Raw genomic sequence first — 27,587 nt, 5'->3', positions numbered from 1 at the left:
ATGTTTTTTACACGCACACGCACACACAAAGAATATGTATAGTCAGTGCAATTTGATTTCTATTAAGTTCCTCTTGTGAATAGGTTGAAAGAAGATGCCCTTAATGAAAATGTCACGTTCCAGGAAAAACTTCTTGAAGCACAGATGGCAGTCAATTCAACAGAAATGTTTTTGCCTTTGTTTAAAGTCACTATTGCTGCGATGACAAATGTAAGTTTCTCTGTTTTGCTGTATTTTAATACTATACCAAAATTTGTGTACATATTTACCATCAGAATTCTTAAGTGTGTTAGTGTGCTAGGACATTCTGTACATACATTTTTTTATTGGCTTCTCATTTCTGCCAAATTAAACGTTTATAATAAAAATCCTTACTGTTTAACTGATATGGTTGATTAGAAAAATACTCTAAATGTTGACTGACACAGTGACATCTGAGTCTGTAGTTATATATCTTCAAATATGAGCTTTGAGAGATCTGAATGTTTATTTTATCTCAAATGTTAATTCTGCATCTATATCTATATATAGCTCTCTCTCTCTCTCTCTCTCTCTCTCTCTCTCTCTCTCTCTCTCTCTCTCTCTCTCTCTATCTCTCTATATATATATATATATATATATATATATATAGCGTGCATGCTCTCTCTATATATAAAAGTTTAAAAGTCAACATTCTACACTATTTCACTGCTGATTATTTTATCAGAAACTAGGGATTTTAAATAATATTTAATTTAATAATTGTGTAAGCACAAAAAATCTTATCGGTTACACCATTATTCAGTGGTCTCCAGGGATGGGGCTAACAGTTAACGCCACTGGAGGGGAGCCCGCTACCACCCTGTGCTGCTGCCCCCTCTGTATCAAGAGCAGGGAAGGGGGCAGACAGGTTTTTAAGCCGGCTTTCCCCGAACACAAACTCCTGCCTGCCCCTCCCCACTGCCTTTGTGGAAGGCAGCAATGGGAAGAGTAGGTGGCACAGGGAACTGGCTTGAAAGCTGGCTTCCCTCATTTAGTGGCTTCTGCCTGCCCCCTCACACTCAGCACCGCTACCTCTCTATCACAGGCAGCAGCCCAGCGGGAGAGGGGCAGGTAGCTCCACGTGATCCTGTGCTCCCACCTTCACCCCATTTGGGGTCGATAAGCCCATGCTTATCAGTTAATGGTTTAAATGACTATAGGCTAACATCTCTAGCAGAAACATGTGGCTACTGTATATTGTGGGTTTGGGAGCAGAACTTGAGTACATTTTTATCTTTTTTCCCAATTGCACCTTGTTTATAAACAATATTGTATAGTAGATAGTAAAAAAAATTATGCTTTTTAAAAATATTTTCAAGTAAGGATTTTGATATCTGTAACCTGTTGAGTACAAATAAATAATTACTATTTTAAGTTTATAAAATAAATATTCTAACAATCAAGATATGTTGATTTCTACATTTCTTTAGGGCTAATCTGAGTTGTCATTAGGAAATCACTTTTCTGAGCCACAGAGTTAACATTTCCAGTAGTACAGTAGAGTCCCTATCATCCGACCTAAACGGGACCGACACATGGTCGGATTACCGAATATGTCGGATGATACAGACTCTACTGTAGAGAGCAAAGGAACAGCTGAACAAAGTCCCCGCAAAGCAGCATCAGCTGTTCCATTGCTCTCTAGGAGCAGCTGCTGCAGCTTCTTCCTGGATGCTTCCAGGCAGCAGCGGCATCAGCTGTTCCCTTGCTCTCTAGGAGAAGCTGCTGCCGCTGCTGCTGGGATGCTTCCAGGCAGGAGCGGCAGCAGCAGCTTCTCCTAGAAAGCAAGGAAACAGCTGATGGGGCAGCAAGCGGGACGTTCTCTCGCCCCATAGCCCACGCTGTATCCGACCCAACTTTGTCCCCGGGAGCTGCAGGGTCAGATAAAACAGAGTGTTGGATTACTGGGTGTCGGTTAATCCGGACTCCACTGTACTTCAGTTTCTCTCCAGCTAGAGATAAAATATCATGAATACATATGTGCAAATCAAGATGAAATAACTTCCTAAAAAGTCTGCTGTCTGAGTTTACATTGTTATGTGTGGAGCAGCTTAACTAGCTTGATTTAAATAGATTTCCCCCCTAAGAGAAGAAAACTGGGCCTTTTTTCAGCAAAAAAAAAAAAAGTTAAATTAGAGTAGCACATATGCCTCTTACAAACTTTGAAGAGTAAATATTGAATTGTTTAGTATTAGATACCAAAATGTTTAAATTCTAATCTATACAATATTTTGCATATTCATTATGATATTTTGCAGTTTACTTAAAACAGTTTTATGTTTTATATATTTTAAAGCTAAATTTTAAATGTGATATTATTGCTGCTTTGGGGAAATATTTTACACTTACACTATGTTTGTTTATCAGGTGTGTAACCTTCCTACATCAGATATAATTAAGATTTCTAAACAAGAGGATTTACTGATAAAGGAATTAGAGACTCTAAAGCATGTAAAAGAGTTGTTACTGCATCTGCTTAGAACAACGGAGCATAAAGAAGTAAGATGACCCAAAGCAATCTTGGGGAAGCTTAACAGTGAACGTAAACACATTTTATTTTTTTCCTGATCTTTTTCAATAGTGTTTTGAAAAAGAGAAATAAATAGCCATTCACAGAACGTGCAAAATCATTTTGTTTCAAATATTTATTGTTCGAATCAACAGAGTTCCTTTTCACACTACAGTAGACTTCCGATAATCCGGCACCCTTGGGATCCAGGTGGTGCTGGATTATCAGAAATGCTGGACTATCAGGAGGTACTCTGGCAGGGGCGGGTCTCGTCGGACGGGAAGCGGGGGAGAGGGCAGGGGTGTGCCAAACCCTCCCTCCTGCTGCAGGGAGGCAGAGCCTGCGAGTGGTGGAAGAGGAGAGACGGTGACAGGCAGGCAGCCGCATTCAGGACGTTCTGGTCAGTTACAGTCACTCCGGCTGGATCCACAGCCGACACGCAGTTAATGTAATTTTCTTCTCTGCTTCCGGGGGGGGGGGGGGGTCGGTGGGAGAGGGGGAGGGGGAGGAGGAAGGGGCGAGGGTGTACCAAAGCAGCCGCATTCAGGACGTTCTGGTCAGTTACAATCACTCCGGCTGGATCCGCAGCCGACGCGCAGTTAATGTAATTTTCCTCTCTACTGCCGGTGGGGGGAGGGGTGGGGGCAAGGTAGGGGTCGGTGGGAGAGGGGGAGGGGGAGGAGGAGGGGGTGAGTTAAAGTACATTAACTGCGTGTCGGCTGTGGATCCAGCCTGAGTGATTGTAACTGACCAGAACGTCCTGACTGCGGCTGCTTTGGCACACCCTCGCCCCCTCCTCCTCCCCCAACCCCTTCCCCCAACCCCCCCCCTACCCCCCCCCCCCGGTAGTAGAGAGGAAAGTTACATTAACTGCGTGTCGGCTGTGGATCCAGCCACAGTTAATCAATTACTCTAACAACTTGAAGCAGCTGCCGAAGCACTTCCGGGTTGCAGTTGGTGCCGGACCATCAGGCGTACCGGACCACTGGATGCCGGACCACCGGAGTTTTACTGTACTTTAAATATCTTTCTATTGTATGGGGAAGATTAACCTCTTTGGGGAAATCTATGCTATGCTTGTATAGTATTGTAAATATAATAGAATATTCATTATTTCCTTTATACAGGCAGTCCCCGAGTTATGCGGATCCGACTTATGTAGGATCCGCAGTTACGAACAGGGTTTTTCTCGCCTTGGAGGACAGGAGCGGCGGGACACCCAGATGCGCCGCGGTCCCGCCGCCCGCCTCCGGGGCAAGAAAAGCTGCTCCGCGTCACCCGGGTCGGCTGGGGGGGGGGAGCCCCCCCTGCAGCATACCAGGGAGACGCTGAGCAAAGCCGCGGAGCACGGGGGCAGCACGTCTGGGCTGTCCCGCTGCCCCCGTGCTCCGTGGCTTTGCTCCGCATCTCCCTGGTCTGCTGGAGACCAGCAGACCAGGGAGACGGGGAGCAAAGCCTTGGAGGACGCCGGCAGTGGGACAGCCGCGGCGTGTCTGGGCTGTCCCGCTGCCCCCATGCTCCGTGGTTTTGCTCCGCGTCTCCCTGGTCTGCTGGAGACCAGCAGACCAGGGAGACAGGGAGCAAAGCCTCGGAGGATGCCGGCAACGGGACAGCCGCGGCGCGTCTGGGCTGTCCCGCTGCCTGCGTGCTCCGCGACTTTGCTCCGTGTCTCCCTGGTCTGCTGGTCTCCGCGTCTCCCTGGTCTGCTGGTCTGTGCGTCTCGGTCCGCCGCCCGCAGGCTTTTCTCTGGACGCCTATGGTAGAGCAGCTGGGGCGCTGCCGGTTGGTCCCGTAGCGCTGCTCTGGGCGCTACTGGACCAACCCGGTAGCACCCCAGCTGCTCTGCCCCAGGCGTCCTGATTCAGCCGCTGCTGGTCAGTTTCAGCAGCGGCTGAATCAGGACGCCTGGGGCAGAGCAGCTGGTGTGCTGCTGGGTTGGTCCAGTAGCGCCCAGAGAGGCACTACTGGAGCAACCCAGCAGCACCCCAGCTGCTCTGCCCCAGGCGTCCCCAAGTCAGCCGCTGCTGAAACTGACCAGCGCTGACTACAGGAAGCCGGAGGCAGAGTTGCTCTGCCCCAGGCTTCCTGGAATCAGCCGCTGATCAGTTTCAGCAGCAGCTGACTTGGGGACGCCTGAGGTTCTTAAGTTGAATCTGTATGTAAGAACTGGCGTCCAGATTCAGCCTGTTGAAACTGATCAGCGGCTGATTCCAGGAAGCCCGGGGCAGAGCAACTCTGCCTCGGGCTTCCTGTAGTCAGCCACTGGTCAGTTTCAGCAGCGGCTGAATCTGGATGTCAGTTCCGACTTACATACAGATTCAACTTAAGAACAAACCTACTGTCCCTATCTTGTATGTAACCCGGGGACTGCCTGTATGTAAATCTTTATGCATAAGTGTATTTCCTAAATGAGACAGAATAGGAATGCCTGACTACAAAAAAGTGTTAAGTTTTTAAGAAGAGAAAAATGTTCCCCCCCTCCCCTCCCAAAGTCTATGCACATAGAATAATCAACAGAGAAGAGGAAATTTAAAAAGAAAAAGACTATTAAGAGAATAATAATTGGTAAAAGGGAGACAGAGAAAGAAGAAGATTGAAGCAATAGAAAGCATTATATTACTAGTAATAATATGATTAATAGTCTTTGTGTTTGAATGCCTGTAATTCACAGGTGTTTGTATTCGAACAAAACCAAACATACATATAGAGTCAATTCCTAAAGTGGACACTGTACACAAGTATGCAATGGCTCTGTTCAAATGCTCTCTAAAGCTTCCCTCTCACTGCTCACCCAGCGTATACCATGCTTCTAAAATCCAGCTAAGCGCACTCTGTAATATGGATAGCAGTTCTAAGAATGCTTCTCTCATCTGCTTTCCCTTTTGCTTCTTTTTGTTGCTTTCTGATCCCTCTGTAGTTTGACACCTAATTTGTTGATCATCATTCAGTATTCATATTGGGCCTGGTCCCATGCTGTTTGAGTCATCTAAACTTCCTAGGAAGACAGTGGGCCCATCATCTGAAGTTAAAATATTTGGGATTTACTTAACTGGAATTTTCATCAATTAGGATGAAATTACATCAGAGCTTTGATAAAATAAGGACAACCTTGAGTGCAGAATTATGTAACTGATGATTTTGTGATGGTTATTAGCTACATAAATGGTTTTGCCATTGCAAGTTTATTTGTATTGGTGATAGAAGTTAAAATTGTGGCACATAAGATGTTGGTGGAATCTGGAGATAATCTTAGTTGCCATCAAACGATATTTTCAGAAACTCTTAAGTAAATGCTTCATGCTATCTTTAAAATAGATGAATGGAATACATACTTTTGGTGACAAAGAAAATAAATAACTATGGCATGTAAGTGATATTCCATTTTAAAATAATCAGTGTTACATATAGAATTAATCTTGGTTTGTTTTCCCCTATTCATAAACGCTGCACTTAGTTAACTGAACCTCTAAGGCACGGGTTCCCAAACTGGGGGGTGTGCCCCCCTGAGGAGGTGTGAAGAAATTCCAGGAAGGGTGCGAGGCGAACCAGCTCCCCTCCTTTAAATTCTCCCCCACCACCATGTTTTCTGTTATTTTTGTTTTTCCGCTACAGTCAGTTGCTTTTTGTTTGGTTCGACAAGTTTTGCTGTTACTGGGGGGAGTGGGGAACGTGAGGGTTTTTCAAAAATCAAAAAGGGGGCATGATGCCAAAAAGTTTGGGAACCACTGCTCTAAGGCCAGGTGTACACTGGCAGAGAAAATCAATGCAAGATATGCAACTCCTGCTACATGAATTGCATACTTGGAATTGACATACCTTGCATCAGTTTTCTGGGGTGGCCCCAGAGAGGAAAATTGATGGGAGAAATGCTCCCACTGACTTCCTTTATTCCTCATAATAGCAAGGAGTACCAGCACCAAAAGGGACACCTTCAGCATTCATTTTAGCAGGTCTTTACTAAATTCACTAAATCATACTCTGGGGGCTCGGTTGCTAGAGTGTCAATCCTCTGGAAAGTGGAGACATGGCCTAAGATATTTCCCACTAATTGTCAGTAATCATGCATGTCAAAGTAAATTTCTTGCTAATAGTATTTCATATGTATCTATCGCCATTCTGAGTATGCTAAATCAGCAACTTTCATATGCTATCAAATAATCCATTTTTAAAATATTCGTGATTTTTTTTCTGTTTCTAATTTGCAGATAAGTAGTAAACATATCGATGTTTTGATGCACAAGTTAACTGAAAGTGAAAATGAAAATGATGTAAGTAAATTACATTTTCTGGCTCTTTACCCTATCAAGCATGCCAAACAGTGAAATCCTAAATCTCATACAATTTCACTAGACAACTGCCAGACCTAGAAACAGGATGGCTGCGTGGTCTTTTTGTCTTGCTCTCGCATCTATGTGTTTATTAGTACACCTGCCTGGCTCCCACCCAATTTCCATCATTTTGTTTCTTCATTAGCCATTTTACACTTATTACACTTCATTAGCCATGGTAACACTTATTGCATAGAGTTTAATGTGCTGTATATAGGATAATGTAGAGCATATTAAACTCTGTGTAATAAGCATGAGAATAAGTTTATCATGTTGTTCATCCATGTAATTCCAGAGTAACTGTACAGTCTCTGTGCCAAAGGATAAATGGGCACAAATCAGCCCTCAAGCAAGGTAGCTTATATAAAGCTGAAGGAGACCACTTAACATCCCTGGACACTCCGTAATGGATTTAAAAGTAGCCATCCTTCTATAAAAAGCAACTTCCAACCAGACTACAAAGAGAAACAGCAGAGCTGCAATTCATTTGCAAGTTCAATACAATCAAATTAGGACTGAATAAGAATTTAGAATGGTCATCTCACTACAAATAGTGATAGAGATGCATCCGTGTTAGTCTGGTCTAGCTGAAAGAAAAGACAGGACTATGCCGCACTTTAAAGACTAACCATCTTGTTAAGTCTTTAAAATGCTGCATAGTCCTGTTTTTTGTTTCATCTCACTACAAAAGCAGTTTCCCCTCTCTTGGTATTCACACCTCATCATCAGCTACTGTGAATGAGCCACAGCCACCCTGAATCAATTGGCCTTATTAGCACTGGTCCTTACACTTGATAAGTAACTTGAGAGGGCTAATAATAATAATAATAAGGGGCTGGTTATTTCGAAATAATAACTCCTGCTTTCCTTGGGGAATAAGCTTATTCAATACAGTTAATTCAGGAGTTGTTATTTTGAAATTACATTGGTATAATTGAGACAAATGTGTTGCTCTGTTTCTTTAAAATGAGATGTTATTTTTGCTTTAATGATAGATCATTCAAGTGCCTTGTCTTTTTATTCTGTCATAAATTGACAAGCAATATAAAGGCAGGAGAAGTTATGAATCTATTATCTCTCCATTACTATTTTTGATATAGTTAATGTAATGTTTCCATTCCATCATGAGGTCACATTCCTGCCCACGTGGTAGCACTCATGATCAAACAATACAGTTTTAAGAAAGCAAAAAATACTAAAACTTGTGTACCTTCTGGTTCATTTCCCTAAATGCCATCTGACACAAATGAGAAACTACAATACAGTGTACAAGTACTTAGAGCAGTAACTATCTGGATTCATCTCTCTAACTCTATGAAAACAATGACAAGAGAAGTTTTAACAATGTCGTGCAACTTCAGTATTACAAAGAAATGTAAAATTCTACCAGTACCCTTTTTATCATTTTAAAACAAAGTAATTAGAAGTTTAAGTTCAATTTACTCCAGTGCTGAGGAGGCATAACAAGATGGTTAGCTGAAAGGGGTGAAAGGAGGCATAACAAGATGGTTAGCTGAAAGTGCTAAATATCTCAGGTAATAAGTATTATCTTCATTTTATAAAGAGGGTAAATGGAGGCCCAGGGTAGTATATGTTTGTTTTTAAAGGACCCTGATATTCAGCCATTTAGGCAACCTGAACTATATGGCTACGTCTACACTGGCCCCTTTTCCGGAAGGGGCATGTAAATTTCAGCAGTCGTCGTAGGGAAATCCGCGGGGGATTTAAATATCCCCCGCGGCATTTAAATAAAAATGTCCGCTGCTTTTTTCCGGCTTTTAAAAAAGCCGGAAAAGAGCGTCTAGACTGGCCCCGATCCTCCGGAAAAAGTGCCCTTTTGAAGTAGGAATAAGAGCCTCCGGAAAAGGGCACTTTTTCCGGAGGATCGGGGCCAGTCTAGACGCTCTTTTCCGGCTTTTTTAAAAGCCGGAAAAAAGCGGCGGACATTTTTATTTAAATGCCGCGGGGGATATTTAAATCCCCCGCGGATTTCCCTACGACGACTGCTGAAATTTACATGCCCCTTCCGGAAAAGGGGCCAGTGTAGACGTAGCCTATGTGTCCATAAAAGGGTTGCTTATGGAACTCTACCAGTTGGGACAGGGGCAGAATATGGCTGTTGGGTCTGAAAACCATTCAGCCAACAAACCTTTCAATAGCGATCAAATCTTTAAACTTACTTTCTGATGAAGACGAAGTAACCTTTATAAAAAGGAGCTCTTCTCTCAAAAATAACATTACTTTTACTTTGTTCATAAATATTGACTGGCTCTTTGTTAAGGTTGGTTTCGTTTGTTTTTTTACTCACCAGAGTAGCATCCCATTCTTATTTTATTCCTTTTTCTCGCTTTTCCCTTATTTCTGTCCTGTGTCCTTACTCCCTTGTTTTCTCTTCAAAGGTAATTTTTAAAAAGCAGAATTAAAAAAAAATCATCAGTAAATGAAGTTTATGAGTATACGTCAATAATTTCATTTGCAATGAATTGACAAAATTTGACAAAAAGAGTGTCCCAGAAAAAATTCCAGTAATACAAGTCAATATTGTACAGTAATTCCTAGCTTAACACATGCCTGCTTAACATGTTTTCGTGATAGCATGATTTTTTTTAGGGAATATTTTTCAAACAACACGAACCATCCCCGCAATAATACGATTTCCCCTACTGGCCTGATGGTCGCCAGCAGCTGCGCGGGGCTTCCCCTGCCTCCCTGCAAAGCAGCGGAGGTTCGCCGCTCGCCAGGCTGTTCCCTGGTGACCCCCCTCTGGCAAGATGCTTCGCTCTATTCCTCTGCCCCCTTCTTGCAGCCGGCGGCTGGGTTTCCCCAGCTGGCCAGTCACCGGCAGTTGCGCGGGGCTTCCCCCTGCTTCCAGAGGTTTGCCACTCGCCGCGCCATTCCCCAGCGACCCCCTCTGGGGATGCTTCGCTCCCTCTCCTCCTCCCCCGGCTTGCAGCTGGTGGCCGGTCTCCGGCAGCTACGCGGGGCTTCCCCTACCTCCCTGCAAAAGTGGCAGAGGTTCGCCACTCACCGTGCCGTTCCCCGGCAATCCCCTCTGGCCAGATGCCTTGCATCCGACAAGGAGGGGTTGCTGGGGAATGACGTGGTGAGCAGCGAACCTCCGCCGCTTTGTAAGGAGGCAGGAGAAGCCCCACGCAGCTGCCGGCAACCGGCCAGCTGGGGAGACCCAGCCGCCGGCTGCAAGCAGGGGGCAGAGGAGAGGGAGTGAGGCATCTGGCCAGAGGGGGTCGCCAGGGTAAGGCGCGGCAAGCGGCGAACCTCCACCGCTTCGCAAGGAGGCAGAGGAAGTCCTGTACAGCTGCAGGCGACCGGCCAGCTGGGGAAACCCAGCCGCCAGCTGCAAGCCCCTCCCGTCTTTCCTTTCCCTTCTCCAGAGCCAAACACCTCCTGTCCCTGCTATAACCCAGTCTCCTTTCTCCCCCAAGCTTGTCCTGGTCCCAGCTGCTAACAAGTGCAGGCCGGAGCTGCAAGCGCACAGGGGCTTGAAACGCAACCCCCACTTTTTCTGTTATTTTCAATGGGAAAATTGACCTCGCATAACACATTTTCACTTAGCACGATAATTTTCTGAAACGTATCTGCTATGTTAAATGAGGAATTACTGTATATCCGCTAAATGTAGGTACCCAATTATGTTCTTTGTGCATCTATGCACTTATATTTATGTCCCTCCTTTGAAAAACTTGTATTCTTATGTTTAGGTTTACAGTTTCTTTGCTTCTAAGCATCAACTTCAATTGCTTGTGTCACTGGAAATGAGAACTCAATTATTCTAATAAACTATATTTTTATATGTGTAATTTGGGTGCCCTTCTATGAAAACGTAGCCCAAAATGTGCATATAAAGATCTTTTAAGTTTGTATTCATTTTCTTTCATACAGGGTCTCAGAAAAGAAATGATTATAACAGAGAGGCGTATTGTAGAGCTTTCTTCTCGGCTTCAACTGGAAAAAGTAAGTCAGTTTCCCCCTCAGAAGGGATGTTTAATCTCAGAGTGATAAATTCTTACCCCAAAACTTCTAATTTTTCAAATCGTCAGAAGTATAATATTTAATTTGAAAGATTACATGAAAAGTTATTCCTGTGGGCCAGTGTTTCTCACAGGGATAGACCCGTGCCAGGAAGTTCGGCTCCAGATTTTTTTTTATTGTGATTCAACTCCAACCCCACCCTCCAACAGTCAGTGTGAGGGATGGCTCTGGAGGGGGAGGCTGATTTGGCTCTAATTGCCATTTCTCATTTAAGGTTAGGTTTTGGCTAATGCTTCACGTATGCAGAAGCTAGAGAAGAGAGTACAAAAGCCCCCCTCTATTTTGTCTCTGTACAGGGGCTGTTCACAATCCCCCTCCTTGTGCTTTTTTAATTCATAACTACTGAAGGCTATTGCTGACAAAAGTGCTAACCTTGACAACATGTGTAAATAAAGGTCTCTTACCCACCGTACCAGACAAGGGAGCTGGTTTCATGAAAAGAGAGGATGGGAGGAAAAGCACCAATTATACTCAATAAAACGGTATGCCAGTTCTAGACAGTGCTTTGGTGAGGGTATTATGTTGGAGTATGAGTTTGCAATCCATTTCACAATTATATTGTGCATACCCACAGAGTATGTATATGTTATAAATCTATTATACAAAAAGAAATAGAGCTTCTTATGACAAGAATGCATAAACTAAATTTGTGTTTGGTTTTTTTGCATAGGCAAATGCTCTAAAAGCAGACCACCTATCAAAGTCAGTAGGAGCTGTACATTCCCACCTGCAATGCCAGATTCAAAAAAAGGAGGCTGAGAATGATCAGTTGAAAGCAAAAATACAGGTTACAAATTTTTTTTATTTAACTTTAGTTCATTGGTAAATTAATGAAAAGTAGGAGGCTGTGCCCTGTGCTCACTGTACTCCCTAACCCCCTCCCTCCCTGGCAGCTTTCGCAGCCAGAGAGTATGTGAGTGTAATGACATCCAGAGAGTGTGAAAGCATGATGACATCATTCTGTCACCCGGCAGGAAAATATTTTTTATATATAGAAAGAGATATATTGTGGCCAGAGGGCCAATTTTAATTAGAAGTTATCCGTCAAATCCTAACATGTCACTTGCTATTATTAAATTTAATTCCTGTAATAGACTTTAAAATTAGAATAGAAAATCCCAAACCAGTAAAAATAAAAATAATGGAAATACAAATTTCTTGAGATGCGGTTGGACAGTGTTCTTAATTACAAATGAGTTTTATGAATGTTCAGCACTTACACTATCGATACTTTTTACACCGTTCTATGAGTGTCTAAAGTAAGGCGTTTATCCTGCAAACACTTTCATATGTGCTTAACTTGAAGCATATAAGTAATCCTACTAAAAAGGATGCAGTTATTCCCACACTTAAAGTAAACATGTATGGAAGTATTTGCAGGATCAGGGCCTAATAAAGGGACATATATTCAGTTTTAATAACCAGAGAGCATTAACAGAAGCTGTCAGTGTTGGAAGACTTCAAGGGTTGATCTGGTGGTTGCAACGAAGGGGACAGACTGTATTTGAAATTTGCACGGAATGTGGAATTTAAATTTGAGAAGGGAAGTTGACTTAAAACTGGACTATATTAACTTTTATCTTCTCAAATTTTCCTGATACCTTACCATCAATCTGCTGGTCAGCTGCTTGTTATTATACACTTAATAAAAAAGAGAAGTCTTTGTATGAATATAAGCTTCTGTTCACTTTTCAGCTTAGAATAAAAAGATTGTTCCCTCGTACTGAAAAAAGTTGAGAAAACTTTCTCTAGTGAACACACTTTCAGTGGGCCAAACTTAAAGCAGGTCTGCTACTGCTGAAAATACAAAATGCCAAGCTTTTTTTTTAATTTAAACTTATTCTTGCCAGTATGCTAAGTAGAATCATAGGGCTGGAAGAGACCTCAGGATGTCATCAAGTCCAGCCCCCTGCCAAAGGCAGGACCAGTCCCGACTAAATCAACCCAGCCAGGGCTTTGTCAAGCCGAGGCTTAAAAACCTCTAAGGATGGAGATTCTACCATCTCCCTTGGTAACCCATTCCAGTGCTTCGCAACCCTCCTAGAAAAACAGTTTTTCCTAATATCCAACCAAGATCTCTCCTGCTGTAACTTGAGACCATTGCTCCTCGTTCTGCCATCCGTCACTACTGTGAACAGCCATCCTTTTTGGAACCTCCCTTCAGGAAGTTGAAGGCTGCTATCAGATCCCCTCTCACTCTTCTCTTCTGCAGACTAAACAAACCCAAATCCCTCAGTCTCTCCTCCTAGGTCATGCGCTCCAGCCCCCTAATCATTTTGGTTGCCCTCCGCTGGACCCTCTCCAATGCATCCACATCCTTTCTATAGTGGGGGCCCCAAAACTGGACACAATGCTCCAGATGTGGCCTCACCAGAGCTGAATAAAGGGGAATAATCACTTCTCTAGATCTGCTGGCAGTGCTCCTCCTAATGCAATTTAATATGCCATTAGCCTTCTTGGCTACAAGGGCACACTGTTGACTCATATCCAGCTTCTCATCCACTATAATCCCCAGGTCCTTTTCTGCAGAACTGCTACTGAGCCATTCGGTCTCCAGCCTGTAACAATGCTTGGGATTTTTCCATCCCAAGTGCAGGACTCTACACTTGTCCTTGTTGAACCTCAGTAGATTTCTTTTGGCCCAATCCTCTAGTCCAGGGGTTCCCAAACTTTTTGACACGGGGACTAGTAAATCCATTCATGAGCTTTTGGAGCACCGGTAACATTTATTTGCATATTCATTAAAGAAATGATGAATATTCAAATAAGTTGTTCCAAAGCCCACAGTGCCAGCTTTAGCAAAGCTTTTGATATGGTCACCCACAATATTCTTGCCAGCAAGTTAAGGGAATATGGATTGGATAGATGGACTGTAAGATGGATAGAAAGCTGGCTAGACCAGGGTTTCCCAAACTTTTTACTTTAGTTGGAACCCGTTTCTTTTCAGTACTGTTTTTTGCAGCCCAAAAATATAAACGCATATTAAAAAAAAGAATGAAAAATGAATAAATTTTCAGTGTTTCACCTGGCTGCATCCTCCACCCAGCCTGGGCCAGGGCTTGGGGGACCTGGCGCCGAATGGGCACTCCAGGAGCCGGGAGCAGGAGCAGATTGAGGGTTGGGTATCTGGCTAGGACGGAGGGTGCAAGGAGGGGTAGGGTTGCCAGGTGTCCAGTTTTATTTGAGGGTTCTGTCCGGGAAACAAATTGAGAAAATACCGGACATATAAAATGTCCGGTATTTTCTAATTAGGTAAGTTTTATTATTATTAGGAATATCAGTCTGTAGCTGCAAACTGCCTAGCTGGTAGATGTGCTCATGCTGGGTGAGTGTGTCTACCAGCCAAGCAGTTCACAACTACTCAAGGAAGCGTATGGGGGAGTATGGGGGGCAAAATGGAATCTCCGGGGCCGGAGTCACTTGTGTGCCCCGGTCAGTCCCACTTCCCACCGTCTGATTTGCCCCCACACCCCGCTTCTCCTCCCGATATCCCCTGGCCAGCCCCACTGCTTCCAGCGGCTGGTTCTCCCATCCTTCTCCTCACTATCCCCCCCCATCCAACCCTGCTTCCACTGCCCGCCCGCCCTGATCCCCGCCGGACAGCCCCACTGCCCCCAACCCTGTTTCCGCCAGACGCTCCCGCAATCCTGCTGCCCTCAACCCTGCTTCCGACATCCAGCCGGCCGCCCACCCCAATCTCGGCCGGTCAGCCCCGCTGCCTCCAACCCTGTTTCCCGGCCACCGGTTTTCACCCCCCCACACACACCTTCTCCCAGTCCACTCCACCTCACTCCCCTCCCAGCAGCCATGCTGAGGCCCGGTATTTTTTTCCCTGCGGCCCAGTACCGGGCCACGGCCCATGGTTTAGGAAATGCTGCTCTAGTCTGTCTAAGTCACTCTGGACCCTATCCCTGCCCTCCAGCGTATCTATCTCTCCCCCTAGCTTAGTGTCCTCAGCAAACTTGCTGAGGGTGCACTTCATGCCCTCATCCAGGTCATTAATAAAGATGTTGAACAAAACCGATCCTATAACAGATCCTTGGGGCACTCCGCTAGAAACCGACTGCTAACCTGACATCGAGCCATTGATCACTACCCGTTGGGCCCGACAGTTTAGCCAGCTTTCTATCCATCTTACAGTCCATTATCCAATCCATACTTCCTTAACTTGCTAGCAAGAATATTGTGGGAGACCGTATCAAAAGCTTTGCTAAAGTCAAGGTATATGACATGCACTGACTTTCCCATATCCACAGAGCCAGTTACCTCATCATAATCAGATTGATCAGATACAACTTGCCCTTCGTGAATCCATGTTAACTATTCCTGATCATTTTCCCTTCTTCCAAGTGCTTCAAAATGGATCCATAATGATGTTGAGTAAAACCCTGTGTTAGCTGTACTTTATTCTCCCTTATTAAAGATGAGCTAATTTTGTTTGGCTCTTTTTATAGTCTGTGCTGTCTGTAGGCCTGGCTGCCCATGCCTGATTTGTTCTTTACCAGTTCAACTCTGTATTCTACATTTTGGATAATGTAATTGAAATTAGTTACTTTGTCCATTACATCTGAATGTTATCTAAATATAGAATTATGGCAAGCTCAGCTTCTGCAAAATGTCTTTAACAAATCTTGTTAAGAGAATTCTAATAAACGGTATATTTCAAGGAATAAGCTAATCTTTGCATAAAGACTTAGTGAGACCACATCAAGGATGAGGGTTTCAAAGGAGTCTAAAATAATTAAGTGTCTATATCCCATTGAACGTTAGCTGATATTCTGACAAGCCTTAGCATAGCTTACATGTTTTCTGTACATTATGAAAAAGTTGTTGAAAAGGACATAGCTATAAGCTACAAAGGACTGTCAGACATAGGACACTGTAGTGACATCTTGTGCTAACCTAAAGTAATAACAATTCATATTTTATTTCAAATCAATTTTGAAATTGTATATTTTGAAACTTGGCACATCTATATAGCGCCAAATTTTGAAATAATGTGATATTTCGAGACATCCCTTAACCTTCGTGGAACGAGGGTTACTGGGATGCCGAAATAGTACACCCATTATTTCAAAAAATATTTCAAAATAATGGGCGGCTTGTGTAGACAAGCTATTTAGGTAGCTATTTCGGAATAACGTTGGTATCCTGAAATAGCCGTGCAGTGTAAACAGATCCAGGGTGTGTGAAATAATATTTTTACCAGCTTAAAAGCAACAGTCTGACAAATCAAAATCTTTTATATATCCCTAAATTTGCTTAGTTTATTGAAGGTATTATTTCTCAAGTCACAGTTTATAAAGTTCTTCATTTCATGCTTACATTAATAAGTATTGTTCTTTTTTTTTTTTCTCTTTTGCTTCCGACAAACCGGGACTATCTTACATATACAAAAGCAGCAGGCTTATTGTGACAACACAGATAACACATTTTTGGAGTCTTGGTCAGTGCCACAACCTCCCATTGATACACAACCACTTGACATGCAGAATGTGGGTATTTTGTAGCTATTGGTGAATAGAATCATAAACAAAAAAAAGTTTCAGCTGCCAAGTAAATAGACTGTAATTCTGACCATGTATGTGGAAGGGTTCAAGGCCCCGGCTAGAATGAGAGTGCACTATATCTGTTTTTAATTCATGTTACATTTAGTCATGTCTGCCTTTAAATTATTTTAAGATCACCTGAAAGGATTTTGTATTGCCTGGCATAGGTAGTTTATTGCACAGTGGAAAAAATTTTGATAAGTGGATTTAAAACTGTCCATCTGGAAACAGTTGCACACTATTAACTTGTTGATGCCATTGATTAGCTGTCATCTTGAAGACAACTATGGGCCCTCATTAAAGTAGGCTTTTGAATTTGCATCTGATTGCTATCTTCACTGAATGTCACTGTACCTTGTTTTAACATCTTTGATGTGACTTGACTCTAGCATCCTTATTTACATAAAAAATGGTATGTAGGGGAACAAACCTACACATAATGATATTTAGAAACACCCATGAAAAATCTGGCTTAAGTGGCTTGCCCAGCCTTGTATCGGAAGTCTGAGGCAGTGACAGGGAAAGAATCTGGTTCTCCATGGCAACATTAATCAACTTCAGTCTTTAGACTGTCCTTTCACTTTATGCAGTCTTCTGCCTCATTTGCTGTATGTTTTCCAGCTTCTGCAATAAATGAGGCAGAAGTGCTGCAGGTAACTACCTCATTTGTTCCATAGCCATGATACATCACCAGAACAGGTACATTCAGCACTGATTGAGGCAAGGGCCTTGTGGAAAAAATAGCATGTGATAATGTAATTATAGTACAGTATTTAATGCATACACATAAAGCAGTGTTGGCAAATCCTAACTTTTGAGTGTGTGACTATGCAGCTGCAATGTTCTTTTAATGTAGTTTGATTAAGTGTATTTTTTCCTATTTTTTTTTAAAAACAAACTTCAAAAACAGAGTTTCTGCCACGTGGGACCATATTGATTGCCAGCTTGTGTCATCAGCAGATTTTAGGTCTTTTATGTTCACAGCACAGACCTGTACAGACCTATACTACTTGACCTAATGTAGTAACTTACAGCAGTAGTAGGTGGTTATCCTTTGTGTGGGCCAGCCACTAGAAGAGGATGAAACATATCCAAAAGCCCAAGATTTGGTGGTGATGGGGGACTTCCAAACTATCCAGACATATGTTGGGAAACTAACACAGTGGGGCACAGGCTATCCAATAAGTTTCTGGACTGCATTGGAGACAACTTTCTGTTTCAGAAGGTTGAAAAAGCTACCAGAGGAGAAGCTGTTCTGGATTTGGTTTTAACAAATAGGGAGGAACTAGTTGAGAACTTGAAAGTGGAAGACAGTATAGGGGACAGTGATCATGAAATAATAGAGTTCATGCTCTTAAGGAAAGGTAGAAGGGAGACCAGCACAATTGAGGTAATGGATTTCAGGAAGGCAGATTTTGATAAGCTCAGAGAACTTGTAGGTAAGGTCCCATGGGAAGCAAGACTGAAGGGAAAAACAACTGAGGAGAGTTGGAAGTATTTCAAAGGGACGTTGTTAAGGGCCCAAAAGCAAACAATTCCGCTGTGTAGGAAAGATAGAAAATATGGCAAAAGACCAGCTTGGCTTAACAAGGAGATCTTGCATGATCTCAAAATAAAAAAGGAGTCGTATAAAAAATGGAAACTAGGACAAATAACAAAGGATGAATATAGGTAAGCAACACGGGAATGCAGGGGCAAGATTAGAAAGGCAAAGGCACAAAATGAGATCAAACTAGCTACAGGCATAAAGGGAAACAAGAAGACCTTTTATAAATACATTAAAAGCAAGAGGAAGACCAAGGACAGGGTAGGCCCACTGCTTAGTGAGGAGGGAGAAGCAGTAACAGGAAACTTGGAATGGCAGAGATGCTCAATGACTTCTTTGTTTCGGTCTTCACGGAGAAGTCTGGAGGTGTGCCTAACGTAGTGAATACAAGCAGAGAGAGGGTAAGTTTAGAAGATAGGATACACAAAGAACAAGTTAAAAATCACTTAGGAAAGTTAGATGTCAGCAAGTCACCAGGTCCTGATGAAATGCATCCCAGGATACTCAAGGAGCTGATAGAGGAGGTATCTGAGCCTTTAGCTATGATTTTTGAAAAATCATGGCAGACGGGAGATTCCAGAAGACTGGAAAAGGGCAAATATTGTGCCCATCTATAAAAAGGGGAATAAGAACAACCCAGGAAACTACAGACCGGTCAGTTTAACGTCTGTCCCAGGGAAGATAATGGAGCAGGTAATTAAGGAAATCATATGCAAACACTTGGAAGGTAATAAAGTGATAGGGAATAGCCAGCATGGGTTTGTGAAGAACAAGTCATGCCAAACTAATCTGATAGCTTTCTTTGATAGGATAACGAGCCTTGTGGATAAGGGAGAAGCGGTGGATGTCATATATCTAGACTTTAGTAAGGCATTTGATACGGTCTCGCATGATATTCTTATTGATAAACTAGGCAAATATAACTTAGATAGGGCCACGATAAGGTGGGTGCATAATTGGTTGGATAACCGTAGTCAGAGAGTTGTTGTTAACGGTTCTAAATCCTTCTGGAAAGGGATAACAAGTGGAGTTCCGCAAGGTTCTGTTTTGGGACCTGTACTGTTCAATATCTTCATCAATGATGTAGATATTGGGATAGAGAGTACGCTTATTAAGTTTGCAGATGATACCAAACTGGGTGGGGTTGCAACTTCTTTGGAGGATAGGGACATAATTCAAAATGACCTTAGCAAGTTAGAGAAATGGTCAGAGGTAAACAGGATGAGGTTTAATAAAGAGAAATGGAAAGTGCTCCACTTAGGAAGGAACAATCAGTTCCATACATACAAGATGGGAAGCGACTGTCTAGGAAGGAGCATGGCGGAAAGGGATCTAGGGGTCATAGTGGACCACAAGTTGAATATGAGTCAATAGTGTGATGCTGTTGCAAAAAAAGCAAATATGATTCTAGGTTGTATCAACAGGTGTGTTGTAAGCAAAACTCGTGAAGTCATTCTGCCGCTCTACTCTGCACTAGTTAGGCCTCAGCTGGAGTACTGTGTCCAGTTCTGGGCGCCACATTTCAAGAACGATGTGGAGAAATTGGAAAGGGTACAGAGAAGAGCGACAAGAATGATTAAAGGTCTAGAGAACATGACCTATGAAGCCAGACTTCATGAACTGGGCTTGTTTAGTTTGGAAAAAAGAAGATTAAGAGGGGACATGATAGCGGTTTTCAAATATCTAAAAGGGTGTCACAAGGAGGAAGGAGAAAATTTGCTCCTCTTTGTTTCTGAGGACAGGACAAGGAGTAATGGGCTTAAAGTGCAGCAGGGGAGGTTTAGATTGGACATTAGGAAAAAATTCCTAACTGTCAGGGTGGTCAAATATTGGAATAAATTGCCAAGGGAGGTGGTGGAATCTCCCTCTCTGGAGATATTTAAGAACAGGTTAGATAGACATCTGTCAGGGATGGTGTAGACGGAGCTTGGTCCTGCCTTGAGGGCGGGGGGCTGGACTCGATGACCTCTCGAGGTCCCTTCCAGTCCTATTATTCTATGATTCTATATACTTTTTAAGTGGTCTTCATAATGATTTGCTGACAACAGAAGAATTTAGTCATTTAGGACTGTTGCGTTCTATTCTAGGTTCTAAGGGGAAAGGATTGTCTAGTAGTTGTAGACTCTTTTGTCCCTGTGACCAAAGTCTTTCCCTGTCACCATCTTACTCCTATTTCCTTCCCCTTCTGCTGTTCACCAGTATCCATGGCTTTTCCCAACTACGTGGCTCCTTCCATGCTTTCTAACTTATGCATCCTCTCCCCCTCTTTGCCTCTCTTACCATTTCTCAGTAAGTGAGTAAAAATATTGGGTGCACAGCTTCTACTCTCAACCTAGTATGTGTATTTGAGAGACAGGAAGTTTAATGCTGGCGTAGTGGAAATCTTTCTGCCCTACATGGTCAAGTTACTGCAACTAAAAATCTACACTGTAACGTTCAAAGTATATCATTCATTTTTGCTTAATTATGCTGCAGACTCTGGAAAAGAAAATTATTGAGTGGAAGCTTCAAATTGGTGAAAACAAACACCAAATTTTAGCTGTTAAGGAAACAAATGAGCAAAGGAAGAAAGCTTTGAAAAAAGCAACAAGAGCTCAGAAACAAAGAGCTGAACATTTTGAAGCATCTGTTGAAAATTTAACTTCCAAAATTAGAAAGAGGGTAAGTGGCTATGTTGATATAATCAAATGTTGTTTAAACTAACCAAGTGTTGTTTAAAATAATAAGTGCAATCAAACATCAAGATTGCATCATCATTGGAGAATAGTGATGACTGACTGCATACTGTACTCTATTATCTCTTAACTTATTCCACTGTAGAGAAGAGTAATTTAAAATCTGTCATCTAAACACAATTGCTAGATGAGATTAATAGATTTTAAACTCAGAAGGGACCATCATGGTCATCTAGTCTACATTTTGTTTAAAAAAGTAAAGGTCAATTTAGTGTGGGACCATGTATTTGTACACATTGTAATTTTGCTCTGGTAATCTGGACTTCCTTCAGCACAGTATATGCCCGGTAATTGCTACTGGGAGTCATGCACATTAATCCCAGAATATCATCAAGAATATCAATTTTCTCTTTCATACACATATGCACCCTGGTCTTGTAGTTTTGAGCTGTGTCGATAGACAGTGAAGTTAATTGAAGATCAGAATGCAGAGTTAAGGTGTTGATTTCTTAGTGTTCAGCAATTGTCTCTTTTTTTAAATGAATTCAGCAGACAGCATGTCTTGTAGATGCTCAAATTTCTCTTTGTAAACTCTGCTCTGAACATTGTAGATTTTTTTAAAATGAAGTTAGAACTTTAATTCAGCATCAGTTGGACCCTGTTGAGGGACTCCTGCTGCTTATTTTTTTAAACTAATGTAAAGAAATTCCAGAAGGCCAGGAGGATAAAAACGTTTTTGAGTGATCTTTCTGGAATTCCTGGGTTACAATTCTGAATGGAATCTCTTGGCCCTTCAGCGTACATTTAAAACTTGGCCTGTTTTATGCTTTCATCATAACATTTCATAGCGTGTTACATTTGCCCAGTTGCAATATCAAGATCTGACTAAATCTATTTGTTCTTTGTAGGCTTAATTTACCTTCAGGCTATATGATGCAATTTAATATTCTCCTGATGACACTCAATTGCACTGTACCTTTTAATTAAGTAATTTAATTGACATTTGTCTAACTACTGAAATTTCAGTTTTGTGTGTTCTAATAGTACTTTCTTTTTATTGTTGTAAGGCAGGGCTACTCAACTTTGGAAGCCCCGGGGGCCACAATGATATTTACAGCACATACCAAGGGCCGCAATTTAACTGACGTTGCATATACAGGCAGTCCCTGGGTTACGTACAAGATAGGGACTGTAGGTTTGTTCTTAAGTTGAATCTGTATGTAAGTCGGAACTGGCGTCCAGATTCAGCCACTGCTGAAACTGACCAGCGGCTGACTACAGGAAGCCCGAGGCAGAGTTGCTCTGCCCCGGGCTTCCTGGAATCAGCCTCTGATCAGTTTCAACAGGCTGAATCTGGACGCCAGTTCCATACAGATTCAACTTAAGAACCCCTGGTGTCCCCAAGTCAGCTGCTGCTGAAACTGATCAGCGGCTGATTCCAGGAAGCCCAGGGCAGAGCAACTCTGCCTCGGGCTTCCTGTAGTCAGCGCTGGTTAGTTTCAGCAGCGGCTGACTTGGGGATGCCTGGGGCAGAGCAGCTGGGGTGCTGCCGGGTTGGTCCAGTAGCGCCCAGAGCGGCGCTGCGGAACCAACCGGCAGCGCCCCAGCTGCTCTACCACAGGCGTCCGGAGAAAAGCCTGGTCTGCTGGGGGGAGGGGGGCGTACTAGCTGTGCTCCCCCCCCCCCCCCAGAAGACCAGGGAGACGCGGGCGGCGGACCGAGACGCACCGCGGTCCCGCCGCCCGGGTCCTCGACGGCTTTGCTCCATGTCTCCCTGGTCTGCTGGAGACCAGCAGACCAGGGAGACGGGGAGCAAAGCCTCTGAGGATGCTGGCAGCGGGACAGACCAGGGAGCAGCAGACCAGGGAGACGTGGAGCAAAGCCGGGGAGCACGCGGGCAGCGGACAGCCCAGACGCGCTGTGGCTGTCCCGCTGCTGGTGTCCTCAGAGGCTTTGCTCCCCGTCTCCCTGGTCTGCTGGTCTCCAGCAGACCAGGGAGACGCGGAGCAAACCCCGTTCGTAACTGCGGATCCGACATAAGTCGGATCCGCGTAACTCGGGGACTGCCTGTATATGCAAATAGCTTCTTTCACACTGACAGGCATAAATACAAAGACTAAGTCGTAAACTGCGGCATCGCATCCAAACATGGCCAGTGTAAGCACTTCTAAGGCTCTTCCCACAAAGCTAAGCAGCCAGCACTTCCCACAATGCCCTGGTGCTCCTGGCACCTTCTTCCTGGGGGCTAGAAACGCTGACACCCTGTATCCGTCTGTTCCAGACACCCCATCAGCTTGCATCTTTCAGTGCTCGCCCTGCCTGGGAGACGCCTTACCCTTGTGGGGCGTGTTCCCAGTGGAGGCCATGTTCAAAGGATCCCACCTGCGGGCTTCTTCTTGAGCCGCGGGCCAAATGCTGAGTAGCCCTGTTGTAAGGTTTAAGGTCAAAGCAGTTAACCACATACATTCCATTAAAAGCGACAAGGAGTCCTGTGGCACCTTATAGACTAACAGATGTATTGGAGCATAAGCTTTTGTGGGCAAAGACCCACTTCGTCAGATGCATGTAGTGGAAATTTCCAGAGGTAGGTATAAATATGTAGGCCAGAATAATGCTAGAGATAACGAGATTAATTCAGTCAGGGAGGGTGAGGCCCACTTCTAGCAGCTGATGTGGAGGTGTGAACACCAAGAGAGGAGAAACTGCTTTTGTACTTGGCTAGACATTCACAGTCTTTGTTTAATCGTAACTGAGGTTGTCAAATTTGCAGATGAACTGTAGCTCAGCAGTTTCTCTTTGAAGTCTGGTCTTGAAGTTTTTTTGCTGCAGGATGGCTACCTTTAAATCTGCTACTGTGTGTCCAGGGAGATTGAATTGTTCTCGTACAGGTTTTTTTATATTGCCATTCCTAATATCGGATTTGTGTCCATTTATTTTTTTGCATAGGGACTGCCCAGTTTGGCCGATGTATATAGCAGAGGGGTATTGCTGGCACATGATGGTGTATATTATATTGTAGATGTGCAGGTGAATGAACCAGTGATGGTGTGGCTGATCTGGTTAGGTCCTGTGATGGTGTCGCTGGTATGAAAAGAGGGCAGAATTGGCACTGAGGTTGTTGCATAGATTGGTTCCTGAGTTAGAATTACTGTGGTGCGGTGTATAGTTGCTGGTGAGAATTTGCTTCAGGTTGGCGGGTTGTCTGTGGGCTATTAAAATTAACTCTTTACTGCTTTGAAAAGCTCAGCCAAAATGTTTTTAAATAAATCACAAAATCCAATCTATCTTTTTTTGTGATTGAAAATCTTAGTTGGCTATCATTTCTTTTTCATAACATTTTGAGGTTGCAACTCAGTTTCATTTTGGCCTTTATTTTGATCTCTTATTTGAAAATGTCATTATTATGCGTGATTATTCTCTGTTTTAAAAGACATTATTTTACCTCAAATTTTGAAGTCGTGATATAGTCTGCAGCTAGAAAATACTATGAATGCTTGACTGAGATTCAGTTTTAGGGATTAATATTTTTGTAGTTCATGCATATGTAACATGTTTAAATAAACCCATTTAAATATTTATTTTCTCTTCTTGAGATTACAAGCCTAAATTCATATTATTTTATAGGAGTGCAAATTAAGTTGCTTTAAATTAAAATACCATTTGTATTTAAAGGACTGTGCAAAATTAAAAAGCAGTTTTTTTGTTACATGATCCATATTTTGTATATTCTCCAGGAAGTCAAATTGTCTGAGGTACTTTCAGCTTCCAGTGTCTGGAAAAATCATTATGAGAAGGCTGTAGAAGAAAAGACTAGGTTAGAGGTTCAAACTGAAACTCTGAAGGAGTAAGTTAAACCCGAAATTTTTGCAAGTGAATAAGAAATAATATTAATTTCATATACATATTTTTACTATTTATAATTCCAAGTAGAATTTAGAACTTGGAAGTTGGTGCTGAGAATTAGATATTTAACTATGAAACGTACATTAGCATTATAGCCTTCTCTCCATTAGATCATAGAACTTCCATTAATATACTTAAAAAACAACAAATAGTCTGGTAGCACTTCATAGACTAACAAAACATGTAAATGGAATCATGAGCTTTCATGAGCTTTTTTTTCAGATGACCAGAGTTTTGAGTTGTCCAGACTTCAAATAAATAGAGGATAAGGGAGAGGGGAAGGAAAAAAATGGAAAGGGGTGGGGAACAAGAAGCAGAGGGTATGTAAATATCAAAGAGAAAACCAAACAGGCAAAACTTGTTATCTATAAGCACCTACTAACATGGGATAGTTAAAAAAAGCAGATAAGGATCATAGGATAGCAATTAGAGACAAAGAGTCACATAGACAAAGAGCTGTTGGCACCTTCATTGTTTGTTTGGTTGATAATGTCCCAACCATCTATTATCTCAGTTGAGGCCATAGGTATGAGAATTAAATTTGTGGATGAATTTTAATTCCAACCCTTTTCTGAGTATTTGGCTTGTAGAATTGGTCTGTAATAAGACAGCCACTTGGAGATCTTTAAAGTGTGACCTGATAGATTGAAGTGTTCTCCAACAGGTTTCTGCATGTTCCTTTTGCGGATATCTGATTTGTGTTGATTGATTCTTTCCTCTAGGGACTGTCTAGTTTGTCCAATATATATAGCAGTGGAGCATTGCTGGCATTTGATCGCATAGATCAAATTACTGGATAATTTCCAAATAACTTCCATTATTACTAAAAAAAGTAACTTCTACTCATCAAGGAGTATATTCTGTCCCCTACATTACTTCTGAGTACAGGTTCTTACTGTATTTGACCCAGTGAACTCCCTCACCTTCCAGCAGTGGCTTCTATTACAGGCTATAGAATAAAAGGACTGGAAGGGACCTCGAGAGGTCATCGAGTCCAGCCCCCCACCCTCAAGGCAGGACCAAGCTCCGTCTACACCATCCCTGACAGATGTCTATCTAACCTGTTCTTAAATATCTCCAGAGAGGGAGATTCCACCACCTCCCTTGGCAATTTATTCCAATATTTGACCACCCTGACAGTTAGGAATTTTTTCCTAATGTCCAATCTAAACCTCCCCTGCTGCACTTTAAGCCCATTACTCCTTGTCCTGTCCTCAGTAACCAAGAGGAACAAATTTTCTCCTTCCTCCTTGTGACACCCTTTTAGATATTTGAAAACCGCTATCATGTCCCCCCTTAATCTTCTTTTTTCCAAACTAAACAATCCCAGTTCATGAAGCCTGGCTTCATAGGTCATGTTCTCTAAACCTTTAATCATTCTTGTCGCTCTTCTCTGTACCCTTTCCAATTTTTCCACATCTTTCTTGAAATGTGGCGCCCAGAACTGGACACAGTACTCCAGCTGAGGCCTAACTAGTGCAGAGTAGAGCGGCAGAATGACTTCACGAGTTTTGCTTACAACACACCTGTTGATACAACCTAGAATCATATTTGCTTTTTTTGCAACAGCATCACACTGTTGACTCATATTCAACTTGTGGTCCACTATGACCCCTAGATCCCTTTCCGCCATGCTCCTTCCTAGACAGTCGCTTCCCATCTTGTATGTATGGCACTGATTGTTCCTTCCTAAGTGGAGCACTTTCCATTTCTCTTTATTAAACCTCATCCTGTTTACCTCTGACCATTTCTCTAACTTGCTAAGGTCATTTTGAATTATGTCCCTATCCTCCAAAGAAGTTGCAACCCCACCCAGTTTGGTATCATCTGCAAACTTAATAAGCGTACTCTCTATCCCAATATCTACATCATTGATGAAGATATTGAACAGTACAGGTCCCAAAACAGAACCTTGCGGAACTCCACTTGTTATCCCTTTCCAGCAGGATTTAGCACCGTTAACAACAACTCTCTGACTACGGTTATCCAGCCAACTATGCGCCCAGCTTATCGTGGCCCTATCTAAGTTATATTTGCCTAGTTTATCAATAAGATAAACTATGATGAGCTGCTCTAACCTCTACTTGGATTACACCTCAGAGAGAGACAATAGATGAAGGATCTGAGTAGTCACTGATTCAAAAATAATTCTCTCCAGACCCACTGACAAATCTTGCCTCCATAGCAACACAGAAGAAGCTCCCTGCATAGACTCCTGGCTCTCTATGAATCTATTCACTGCAGCAGAATTATACCAGTTCCATTGCAGACTAGGCTTTCCAAACATGGAAGAGGTGGTAGGATATACCCACAAATGCATACATTATGCCATTGTTTATAGTATTGTATTCCCTGTAATAACAAACAAAACAGAACTTCCTAAAATTTTAAAATATATAATAGGAAAAGGCTGAATAGCTAAAAATGCCTTTTCTTTAGCATATGGTAAGAAATATCCTTACATATTTTTGTGGTTTGAAGTACAGTCAATATTTCCAATAGGTTTGAAATAAATTAGTAAAATATGACTAATGGCTGCTGCTGCCTATACATAATTTTAGATGGGTTTCATGCAGAGATGTTTTGTCAAATAGCTATTTCAACAGGAATGTTCACATCACCATAAACACCAAAATTAAGTTACAGGGTTTGGGTTTTTAAGTTTCAGAAAACCTAATTTTCATGGAAAATGTTCTTTTTTTTTAGTTTCAAAGAAGTTTCTTTGCTTAGAATTAAACATTATAGCAAAAACTATGGCACTTTGTCAGTGAATGAGCACCATCAATACAAAGCTGTGAACAGAAGTGACTCTGATTATACGACTGTTGTTATTTAAGTTGACTATAGTACAAAAAATAAATAGGTACAAATATAGGAGCTGGAATTAGGGATGCAGGAGTGCTGCAGACCCCCACAGCTTCAAATGTTTTGCATTATACACAGGTCTTACAATTTGGTTCAGTGGCTCTTAGCACCACCACTATAAAATTGTTCCAGCACCCTTGG

General features: G+C 42.6%; 1 protein-coding gene across 12 annotated transcripts in view; it reads left to right on the top strand.

The window, feature by feature from the left end:
- Positions 1 to 27,587, top strand: part of ODF2L (outer dense fiber of sperm tails 2 like) — a 54,372-nt gene that overhangs the window by 6,887 nt on the left and 19,898 nt on the right. For 10 of the 12 annotated variants that reach the window (XM_075936398.2, XM_075936392.2, XM_089780492.1 and 7 more), the window contains exons 4-10: positions 84 to 210; positions 2,389 to 2,520; positions 6,736 to 6,798; positions 10,759 to 10,830; positions 11,579 to 11,695; positions 20,479 to 20,664; positions 24,413 to 24,522. In XM_075936398.2, coding sequence (XP_075792513.2) covers positions 84 to 210; positions 2,389 to 2,520; positions 6,736 to 6,798; positions 10,759 to 10,830; positions 11,579 to 11,695; positions 20,479 to 20,664; positions 24,413 to 24,522 — 807 coding nt within the window. The remainder of the gene's footprint in view (positions 1 to 83; positions 211 to 2,388; positions 2,521 to 6,735; positions 6,799 to 10,758; positions 10,831 to 11,578; positions 11,696 to 20,478; positions 20,665 to 24,412; positions 24,523 to 27,587) is intronic. The other 2 variants (XM_075936403.2, XM_075936405.2) reach the window with 2 other exon arrangements.

This window comes from Pelodiscus sinensis, chromosome 9 (assembly GCF_052426305.1).
Source record: "Pelodiscus sinensis isolate ZL-2025 chromosome 9, ASM5242630v1, whole genome shotgun sequence".
Lineage (NCBI taxonomy): Eukaryota > Metazoa > Chordata > Testudines > Trionychidae > Pelodiscus > Pelodiscus sinensis.
The sequence above is the reverse complement of the archived record's forward strand: the minus strand, read 5'-3'. Positions and strand labels throughout refer to the sequence as shown.